This window comes from Chiroxiphia lanceolata, chromosome 4 (assembly GCF_009829145.1).
Source record: "Chiroxiphia lanceolata isolate bChiLan1 chromosome 4, bChiLan1.pri, whole genome shotgun sequence".
NCBI classification, from domain to species: Eukaryota; Metazoa; Chordata; class Aves; order Passeriformes; family Pipridae; genus Chiroxiphia; species Chiroxiphia lanceolata.
This window is the reverse complement of record NC_045640.1, coordinates 5965645-5976505: the sequence shown is the minus strand read 5'-3', so window position 1 is coordinate 5976505 and position 10861 is coordinate 5965645. Positions and strand designations below refer to the sequence as shown.

At 45.5% G+C, this 10861-nt stretch overlaps 1 protein-coding gene across 2 annotated transcripts; it reads right to left on the bottom strand.

The window, feature by feature from the left end:
* Window positions 1–3825: 3825 nt before the first annotated feature.
* LOC116785805 (protein VASP homolog) lies at window positions 3826–5251 on the bottom strand. 2 transcript variants are annotated; one of them, XM_032685803.1, is made up of 2 exons: window positions 5043–5251; window positions 3826–4953 (listed from the first exon to the last, which is right to left on the bottom strand). In XM_032685803.1, the coding sequence occupies exons 1-2, from the start codon at window positions 5115–5117 to the stop codon at window positions 4216–4218; spliced, it is 813 nt and encodes a 270-aa protein (XP_032541694.1). In that variant the 5' UTR covers window positions 5118–5251; the 3' UTR covers window positions 3826–4215. The 2 variants fall into 2 exon arrangements, with proteins under 2 accessions (XP_032541694.1, XP_032541693.1); XM_032685802.1 differs by having other exon boundaries at window positions 5050–5251.
* Between the last annotated feature and the right edge of the window lie 5610 nt (window positions 5252–10861).

Genomic DNA, 10861 nt, shown 5'->3' with positions numbered 1-10861 from the left:
GCATGTTTGATGAAAATTAAATGTATAGGTAGCAGAGGTATTTCTAGTCCCTGTTTTTTGCTTTTCTAGAAATTATTACACATGTTTTTTTGGAGATCTAACAGTTTGTAGATGAGCATGCCATGGTAGATCTCCAGATAAAGGCAGGTACTGTAGACACCCATGACTTCCTTGGGTAGGAGCAGCTCAACTGTGTCCTCAGCTGCTCCCAAGAGCTCCTGGGCTCGAGTTTACTGAATTTGATTTTGCCACCTTGGCTGTTTCACTGTGGCATTTGCTTTGGACTTTCTGTTTTTTCAAGATGCTCTTCAAAGGAGCCTTCAGAAGCCTTTAGAAATGGGGCTGCCAGTTCTATCCCACCCTGCCCCCTTGCACCTTGGGAAGAAAAGCAGGGACATATTTTTAGAGGATGGCATTGGGAAAAAATGGTATCAAAAGCAGGTGGAAGGAGGTGTCCTTTTAAAGCCCAAGGCAGCTGGTTGTGGCTATTTAGGGTGCATTCCTGCAGTGGGTCCTGTTACCTGATGTGATCCAGCCCCTGCATGTTGCCTTTCAGGTTGTGCACAGAGGCTAATGCACAGCTGATTTACCATTAGCATTGAATTATGGATTAACTTGGCCCTGGAGGAAACAAACATTTCAAGAAACAGCAACAGCAGCACTAAAATTAATGAGCAAGGGAGGTAATGAAACACTAGTTCCATTCCAAAAAAAAAAAAAAGCAATATAAATATAGTAAGAGAGTGCACCAGATTCAATTTAATTAACCTGTGGTTTATAGGTTAAATAATTAAGATGAATTAATTAAACTAACTAGAAAGAAATTATGTGTTTAGTTAAACCAAATCATCTTGTTCCATGTTACAAAGCAAGTATTACTGTCTGCCAAGTTCTTATTATTGTCACTGTAGGATGGGATTTATGATCTGACATAATTATTGTTTTGAGAAATGTGACATAAAAAGAGGTGAAAATAATTAAGCAGGCAGCATAGAGGATGTGTGCTCTGGGTATTAAACCAAATGATTAGAGCTAAAGTAATAAAGAAAATAAGCACAGCATAACTGTAATGAGTATTAGTAAACTGTAACAAGTATTAATATTTTTTAAACATAATGCCAGATCCATTTTTTAACCATGTGGATTTAACAAAAAGTTTTGTAATAACTCTGGCTTTGGTCTAGTTGCACCAGGAAAGAAGGAGGAAATGGAGAGATTTCCTCATTTTCAAAGAGATACTTCAAAGCTATCAAGCCTTATGAATCCTCCAAAACGTTTTTGTAGTCTTATTTCACTCAGTACATCAGCAAAAAGGTGACACATTTCAGACTGAAGATGAACCTAAAGACCTATAAACTGCCAGGTTTTTGTACTGAAAACTTCTAAAGTTTACTCATTTCCCCTTCCAGTAATTTTAATGGGAGTTGTATCATCCCTGTAACTCCGTAACCCTGATAACCAGGTTTTTATTGTTTTCAGATCACTAGACTTTCCTGTTTGCATTTTTACAGCTACTGACACAAACATCTTTTAAACTTCCTTAATTACACTTTCACCCTTGTGAAAGTCTTGTCAAATCATCAAGGTAAATGTAGTGAGCAAAAGAGTAAAGGATCAGTGACTTGGGTTTGACCATAAGAAATTACATATTACTTTTTTTTAGTGAAAACAGAAGACTTTGTACAAGAATATCTTGGTGTAAATATTCTTAATCATGCTAAACTCAAAATTCATCTCATGGCATAGTTAAAAATGTGTGCATGTAACTTTAATCATAAAAAAAAAAAAAAATCAGAGAAGCTGAAGTTCCTGCTAACTAGAATGGTCTTTTTACTGTGCACAAACTACAGGTTCCCTCCTGGTGGTCTTCCAGTGCATGATTAATTAAAGAAAACACTGCATCAAGTATCTTTTCTATTATAAATGTCTTGCAGGTTTATGTAATCTCTTACTGAAGCTATTACTGGAATGCCTTATAGATCAAAATCACTAATTAAACATTAATTCCCTTAAAACATTTTCAAAGCTTTAATTTCAGTAACTTGCAAGTTATTTGCCTGCCACAGTACACTGTCTTCTTGCAATCAGTATTTAATAACCCATACAGTTTTAATCCCAAAGTAATGTATTTAGCAATGACAAATTAAATTGAAAAACCCCACTCTAAATCTAGATGGTACACCTGGATGCTTTTCTTACTATCTTAATTTCTTCCTGAAAAAAAAGGACAGTCCTGCCTTCCTCTAACCCTCAAATGAGTGTTATTTTTTGAAGGGTAGATTATCATTCTCTCTTTTACTTTTATATGTAGCTTAGTGAGGGCTGGACCAGATGAGTGAAGAGTCAAATCCAACAGCTCGTAACTAATGTACCAAAATCCTGTATGATTGAAGAGCGAGCAGATATTCACAGTTTTTCTTTACTGAGATGGTCACATGGCTTTAGGATATGATCCATGATATGAGCATCTTGGGAAAACTCAGCCACTTTGCTGCAGACCACCACTTTTTTGACAGGTTACTTGCAGGTTTCTCTGCAGGTCAGCTGGGAGCAGAAGGCTCCTGTGGTTGTGGGTTATCATTTATGAAAAGGTTCTTTTCGTCTTTCTTTGAGAGCTCAAGCAACACATGGGGCTTTGAGGTCTGCACTGTGTGTTTTTGTTCAGGCTCTACATTTTTCCTGGTGATTTGCTGATGTGACCAGCCCTGCCTATCTACACCCTTTTCAAGTGTGCCTTCATGCCAGCCTCCTCCCTGGGCTCTCCTGGGCAGGAAGATCCCCAGCAGCCCAAGGCCACTGTCACTCTGTCACCTGATCTCTGGAAGCTCCTCAAGGAGCTGCTCTGCTGTCATTTGTACTCCATGAGGCTCTGTCTGTGGGGAAGCCCCTGCAGCAGGATTTTCATCCCTGATAACAGAACTGAGACCCCACAAAGAATCTCCTCCATCCCCTACCCCCTCACAGCACTCCTTTCCTCCAGGATGGAAGAACTGCTGAAAACCATTAAAAAATTGACTTAATGGTCATTATCCATCCTGGTTATCCAGGAGACCAGGGAGCTGCACACTCCCCACCCTCTCAGCAGGGACATCAGCCCATGGGACAGGTTGGGTTTAGGTATTGGTATCTCTGATGCCCACAGGTACCCGACAGGCTTCATCTGCAGTTCCTGGGATGCTCTGCCTGACCAACACCATTGCCTCAGCAATAAGGCTGTCCACGAGCTTTTTACTGCTTTTAAATCAAGTCAGCAGGAAACTTTTAGCAGATTGAACACCTTCAGTTGTAGAATCATTAGAAAAATCTTCTCTGCTCACAGGATTGTGCAGCTGGATGTGTCAGCAAGGTTTTGCCACATGTGTTAGTCGCAGTCCCATTGAAACATTACTCATGGGTTTGGTATTTTTTAATCTATCCAGCCTGACCAATTTCTTTCCTTTACCACCTGGTTACTTAGTTGGGATTTTTCCCTGTAGTAAATCTAATATCTGAGCCTTAAAAGTCATGGATGTTCTAGAGATGATGAACAGAAATTCGGTAACATCTTCCCTATGCCAGGTCATCAGGGAATATTGCATCCAAGTTCCTTTTCTTTATCTCAAAATGACATTTCTTTGCCTAAAGTGCCGTGAATTCTGAACACCAGTCAGAGAATATTGTTCATTGGCATTGTGGGAGGCAGCAACTGGCAACCCAGCCAGGACATGACACCAACAAGACACCCCCAACCCAACCACCCTTGCCCTTGTGAGGGAATTCCACTGGCTGGATGTTAATTTGGAACACTCCACAGCTGGAACAGACATGTCCAGGAGATTCCCAACACATCTGGATAACAACTTCCTGGCACAGGGCCTCAGGGAGCTGACCCAAAGAGGTGCCCCTGTGAGTTCATGCTTGTTCCCAGAGAGGCTCTTGTGGGTGAGGTAGTGACTGGAGACTGTCTTGGCCACAGCAACCATGAAACCATCGAGTTTCAAATCTCTGATACTGCTGAAACCCGTCTGGCTCCTGAGATGGACCAGGCCCAGGCAAGCATGGTTGGAAAATCAGCATCTTTTACTGACGTGTCACCTCCCAGGGGAAAGCCACTGGTTGTTTTGAGTCTCTGCACCATGACGAAGGACAGTGACAACTTTCCAGAGGTCTTTGCAAAAATAAAAATATTTATAAACAACAAATGAACTGACTTGAATTCGAGACTGGCAGTGGGCACTAATCCTCTGGCTGTGCTGCCATACAGGAGCACCAGAACAGGCTGCAGAGAGTCTGCAGAGCCTGCCTGGAGTGGGAGGGCTGCAGTGTGTGGGAACCCTGCTGCTCGCTGGGGGTCTGGGCCGACAGCAGGGCGGACGAGGAACTGGAAGGGCAGTAGGAGCTGTGCCGGGCAGAGACCTGGCTCTGTGACCCTGCTGCTGGCACCTGCCCGCCCGAGTCAGAAGGAGCTGCTGCCTCTGCCCGCTCCTGGGAAACCGTGTGGGTTTTCTGCAAGAGCTCCGTGTACTGGGGGTTGACCCAGATCGTGTGGATGGTGATGCGTTCCCAGCTCTCGTGTGACGACATTTGGTCGCTGCTGTCCTCGCCTTGGGACAGCTCTGGGTGTCCACTGAGCTCCCCCTCAGAAAGCTCTTGTCCAGTGTGGTCTTCCCCGTCCTGCAGCTGCCGGGGACTGCAGAGCTTCCTCTCTCCCTCCTTGGCCAAGGCCCTCTCCTTGGTCTCCAGCGCTGCCGGCGCTGCCCCTGCCCGCTGCCCGCCGAGGACATGGGCTGCCAGTGGGGCAGGTGAGGGGCTGGGGGGGCAGCAGGGGCTGTGTGGGGCAGGGCCCTGGGTCTGTGCCCCTGCTGCTGGCACCTGCTCGCCCGAGGCAGGAGCAGGTCCTGCCTTTGCCGCCTCCTGTGCCTCGGGAGGACGAGCTGGGCAGTGCTGCTCTTCCTGTGGCTGCCTGAGGTCCACCTGTGGGAAAGAGGAGGAGGCATGGGATGAAGGCAGCTGCCTTGGCACAGCTCAATCCCGTCCCACCACCCTCCTGCCCCATCCCTCACACTTTGCCTCCTCTGCAGTTTTGGCAGCCCCTCAGTGGGCTGGGATTTGGGGTTTGTCTCCTCCTCCTTGGGCATCTCCGTTGTGCTCTGCCAGAGACACTCCCGGGAGCAGCTGCCTCCTGAAAGAGGGCCTCTCCTGGGAGTGGGTGCCCCAGGGCTCTGAACCCCTGAAACCCCCCTGGGGTCACAATGACCTCTGGGCCTGGCACAGCTCCCATATCACAAAGCACCCTGGAATCTGCCTCTGTCACAAAGGGACACCCTGGCACCCCCAGCAATCATGGAAACATCTGGAACCACCTGGAACCAGCTAGGTCTGGCACGGGGCAGCCCCTGCTCTCCCATCCTGAGGGGAGAGAGCCCTGGTGCCCACGGCCCCACAGAGACCCTCACTCAGGATTTCTGGCTCCCTCTGGCTCAGGACCGACTTGGCCTTGGGCCTTTATTTTATTCCCAGCCTTGACGGCAGCATCTCACATGGGGGCTCATATGCCATTTCTGTACGTGTCCTGTGTCTTAACACAGCTCTTACTCTCAGCTTCATAAAAGTGGTGCAGTCATTAAGTGCTTAAAGTGAGCACTTGTAGCTTATTTCAATCATCCAAGTTGGGAACATTTTGGTTATAAATGAACAAACAAGCTTTGTTTGGTCAATGAATTCTTAGAAAACCTGAACATTTTTGGATTAAATAATACTGAAAGTTCCAAACTGAATATTCAGTAAATGAGATGGAAAAGCCTGACATCTTTCTAGTCTTCATTTGACTAAGTTGAGAGAAATATATAAGATACAACCAATCTGAGAGTCCACATAATGCTGTTACTCTGTGGTGGGTGGCTGCCTTTCCCAAGAAAAATTCTGTGGAGAAATTCATGCCCTAAGGCCTGTATTTACTGCTTGAGGAGTAAGTTAGGTATTTTAGGGGTGTCATTTTTTACAAGATCAATACTGTTATTTAGACAGATGGTTGAGTAAGCATGGACAAATACTGTCTGCTATAATACATTTTTTTGTCTATTGATACATCTCTACACCCATTTTGCTGATCCAATAGATGGCTTGTGCAGGACCAGGAGCAACTTATTCCTAGTTTTACCCCATCAGTAACAGGATTTGTCTCACATAAGTTCCCACTCAGAAGCTACATAAGCTTGAGCAAACGTGGAGCCCTGTGGAAAGAGTTGAGTGGATTCACCCCATGTATTTTAGGCAAGACCCATCACCTTCTGGGAATGCCTAACCCAGATAAAGGCAACTCACATCCCCTCCTGCCTCCAAGTCTCTCAACATAAGAGAACTGTAATAACACTTTAGCAAAGTGTTGCACTACTTAAAATTCAATTTTAGGAGAGATGGGTTGAAGTGAAAAGGATGAATACAAGATTTTCCTGAGTTCAAAATATTCAGTGGAGGATGCAGAGAGATTTTTTCAGATCTGCTCAAGTATAGAGGACTTCATGTTGGTCCAAGCTGTTGCTTGCTTGCTAGGAAAGTGCAATCTAGTAAAAGGCTTCCACTGATCAGACGGTGACAATCCACAGTCCCTCACCTCCACTCAAGGCAGGAACAACTCCAGTGAGGCAGGTGAAGCTCGTGAACCAGAAATCAGTGTCAGGTGTGGATGGATCCAAAGACAGAGAAGGAATATATTTTGAAATTTTGAATGAAATGCAGTTTTAAAAATACAGGTGATATATAGGAAAATCCCTGATGTGACACATTTATTGGACTTGTTCTGTGCCGAGTCTGCTCAGGGGAAGGATATTGAGATTCATGTGCTGAAAAATTCCATGAAAGCTGTGTGGGAGTGGGGGATGCTTTCTGGGAAAAAGCCAGGGCATGGGAGAAACACGACAGTTGATTTTTGCAGAGTGAGACAAAGGGCAACACCCCGAAATTTATGTTGTTACCTCTCCATCAGATGGATGGTGAAACGTGGCTGTGCTGGGGATGGGGCTGCTTGCCAGGCAGCCAAACACTCCCTACATCCAGTGCTTGCCATCATATCAGCCCTGTCATTGCCTTCATCACCCACAAAGGTCTGATTTAATGCACTCAGGTGCCAGCAGCCAGGTTGCTGAAGAGTATTTCTGGGTCGTGGCCAAACCTGACCAGCCGTGGGGTTGGTTTTTTTTTGCAATACAATTCCAAGAAGACAAAAGAGATGAGGGCTCTCAGTTTTCACCTGGCAGTACTAGTTGTCACCCCTGCTGATGAACAGGTGGTTTGAAATCATCCTGTTTTTCTGGAGACAGACAAGGACTCTCAGACAAACATATGCAGTGCTTGGGGAGGTCAGCCCATGCAGTGAAAGCAAAATACACAACAAACCTTTGGTGTCTTGAAGATGATCATCTGGGGCATGTCTGATACAGCTTCATCCCTCCTTGCCCTGAGGATTGCCTGGTCCAATTGGCACAGCTTGGGCAGTGCAACAATGTGAGGAAGCCACCCTGGGTCTCACATGGTGCTTCTCCAGGCTGACATGGGGCAGAAGAGGGGCTGTATCTACAGCTATGATTATTAATGCTTTCATGTAGGATTTACTAGACTGACTTAGGAAAAGCTGGGCTATGTATTGAGGGTAGGAGGGGGAAAAAAATGCTCCCTTTTTCCCTCTTCTTCCCTTCTGGGCTAAATTATGGGCTGAGTTTCTCTTCCCTCCAGTCATGAAGGGCAGTTGACACCAGGCTTGGGTGAGCTGTGATTTGGTATTATGTCCAAAGAACGTGTCACTGGGTCTAACAGAGATGCTCATTTGGCAAAGCGTGTCAGCATTAGCAGACCTTCTGGCCTCAGTTGGTTTTAGGCTGCATATGAAGTCAGACAGACAAAGCATTGCTTCAAAGTGCAGAAGAGGAATTTGACTAAAATCCCTCTACTAAATAATCTCATGACAAGCAAGTCGTGAAATCAGGCGAATGTAGACAAACAGGGTGGGAACCATCTGTCCAGCTTTGAGATGGATGATGGCTTGATGATGGACTGAGGCAGTTCAGACAGCTTTGTGCCACTCTGGGTTCATGTTACAGTCCATCAGTGGAGAGCCATGGGCCACTTACTCCCCCATGATCCATTTCCTAACCTGTGGTCCAGCTCCTCCTCTGCAGTTCACCCCAGCGTGGAAGAAGCACAGAAGGACAGTGTGGATGAGAAAGGGATACCAGCCTAAGCTCAAAGGTAACGGGCAAGTGCACAGGAGGTGGACGTGGAGAACTAGAGGGAATGTAAGGGCATTGCTTCAGGGAATAAAGGTGTTGGATGGATATCCAGTGAGCAGACGACTTGGTCCCTGCCTGTAGGACCTGTGCTGGCTCTGCCCTCCCACACTGTCAGATGATGCATTCCAAGTCTCTTCTGTGGCTCCATGTGCCTTTTCACATGTTAGAATTTATTTGTCATCTTTGGCTCATTAAGACTTTTAAGGTGAGGTGAAATTACAACCCTAGCTTTCCTCTACACAATATTTCCCTAATTTGTTTGGTCATAAGGAAGATATAAGTGACTGTGGAATCAGCCATTTCAAAACTTACCTTCCAAGTGTCTTTGTGTGTATCACCACACAAGGTATGATTTTCTTATTACTACACAAGTAAATTGAATCAAAATGATATTTTGTCACACAGAGGTGTATGACAAGTGGTGTTTTGCTGTGGTCTCCCTCAGGTCTTGGGCTTGCCTCATTCTAAACCTGTGAATAACCCCTGTGAATTTCAACACTGCAAATATTTCTGTTTGAGGGTAAATGTCCCTGTGTGCTTCAGTGGAGTGTGAGGGCAGACAGCTGACAATCCTCTGTGGTGCCCACTGAAGTGGTGTAACCAAGCAGAAACCCCACTCAGCTGAAAAATGCCCCTTGCTCAGGAAAAGCAGCCTCTGCCTGTGTGCTTCTGATGCCCTGTGGTGGGGTATCTCCCAGAGGGGTGAGAGAGCTGAGGATGGGAGAGTGTCTGGTGGGTTTCCTCTGGTACCCACCACAGGGCTGATCCAGAGCTCACTCAAGGTAAGAGTGCCATTTGTTTTTGTGGGTTTTAAATCTTTTTTTCCTGTTAAATGCACTCAGCTTTTAGAAAAGGACAATTGGCATATGAATGAATTTATCTAAAGAATTTAAATTCCTGGACTTTCCCACTTCATCTGCCTTGGAGGTAGAGTAGGAGCAGCCAGAAGAGTCAAGCCTGAAAGACTATCCTGGTAAATACACCAGGCTGGATGGTGTGTGAGGAATGATGTGGGCAGCTTACAGAAGAACTATATGGGTGTCAGTGTGGTCTGAGCCATGGTCTGAACTGTGTACCTCTAGTGTGCATGAAAATTCATCAGCACTGGGCTGGGGATGGCTGCAAGTTATCCTGGTGAACACGCAGGAGCTTTCCTGCTCTGTGTGGAGACAGCAATTGGAATGAATGCTCTTCATCCTTGGGCTCTCTAAAAGGAATTCAATAGAAAGCAGCTGGTTGCTGCTGTGAGGTGCCACAGGCAGCAGTGCTGGGCAGGGATGCAGATGTGATGCTGTGGAAATGATAGAAAGTAGAAGCTGTGCAAGGCTGATGTCTGTTGTACCAAATCAGCACAGTGAGAACACTCCCATCAACATGTCCACAGCTTTTTGTAAGGTAATGTTGTTCTGACAATCAAACACTTTTGCCTTCTTTTTCGTTTTACTTTTTTATTTGTTTTAGTCTTTCTTTCCTCCCCTCCGCCCCCCCCCTTCAGGGAATGCTTTAATAGCAATTTCACAGGAATTCAGTTTTGGTTTTGTTTGTAATAACTGTTGTCATTGGAGTGAAAAAGGAATCCGCAGGAGCAATTACTGGTCATAAGAGAGCGAGTGAATGAATTAATTATCTTCAGCTTTGTTATTATTTTCATGTGCATAATGATGGCACAGGCTGGTGCACTGACTACGCTGTGTTTAGGGGAGGAAGGAAAAACTCTCTCTGAAAGCCTGTGGGAGATAATTAGTTTGAACCTCCCTCCGAAAATGGTGTATTTTTTTTTTTTTGTGATGATCTCAGTGCTAAGTCCTGAAGATGAACAGGTTCCTACAGATGACACCACAGGAGACAGAAATCATATTACCCTGGGAACAGGGGAAGAATGTTCTTCCCTGACCTTCACATGGGCTGAAGCAACTGTGCTCACTCCTTCACCTTCCAATCATTTGCCTCTCTGCCACAAGCTGCTAAAATAGAACAGAGATGCTGCCAGCCTCTGTAGCAGTTTGGCACTATAATTAGCTCCTTCAACAGAAAACACCTCGAGTTTGGCCTAATTATGTTCAGTTGATGTTATTGCTATTTCTTCACTGTTTCAGCAGGAGGAAGTGGGTGGGTGTTCACGTGTTCCAGGACCATCAAGCATCACAAACCACAGTGACAACACAAATGTCCTACCCTATAACTAGAGAGAGTACAGAAAAGTTACTTCCAGCACCAAAATTACCAGGATAAAGGCAAAAGCAATATTCTGTGGTCACTTTGCTTTCCTGCCTTCAGCACAGGTTTTTTTGTGTCCCACTTCAAACCTCTTCTCCCCAATTTTCTGCCGTAGCTGCAAAGGGTCAGGGAGGCCCTGCACGTTAGTTTCCTTCACGTTGAACAAACTGCAGACTCTTTTTGTGCCCAAAACGAGAGGATTTGAGAAACACATCAAGAAAGGTCTTGAGCATCGTCCACGTCCTGAGGACAAAATCTTGATTTTGTTTAGTTGCACGGCCTTTGTGGTTTGGTCCTCGGGTAAACCTGCGAAAGTCCTTTTCGAGCCAAGGCTGTTGAGGAAAACGGCCCTGGGAGAGCAAACAGCGAGGCAGTTGTGA

Coding starts and splice junctions, on each gene's coding strand:
- LOC116785805 (XM_032685802.1), bottom strand. CDS start 5,117: ATGCCCAAGGAGGAGGAGACAAACCCCAAATCCCAGCCCACTGAGGGG. Junction 4,954..5,049: donor CTGCCAAAACTGCAGAGGAG/GCAAAGTGTGAG, acceptor TCTTTCCCACAG/GTGGACCTCAGGCAGCCACA.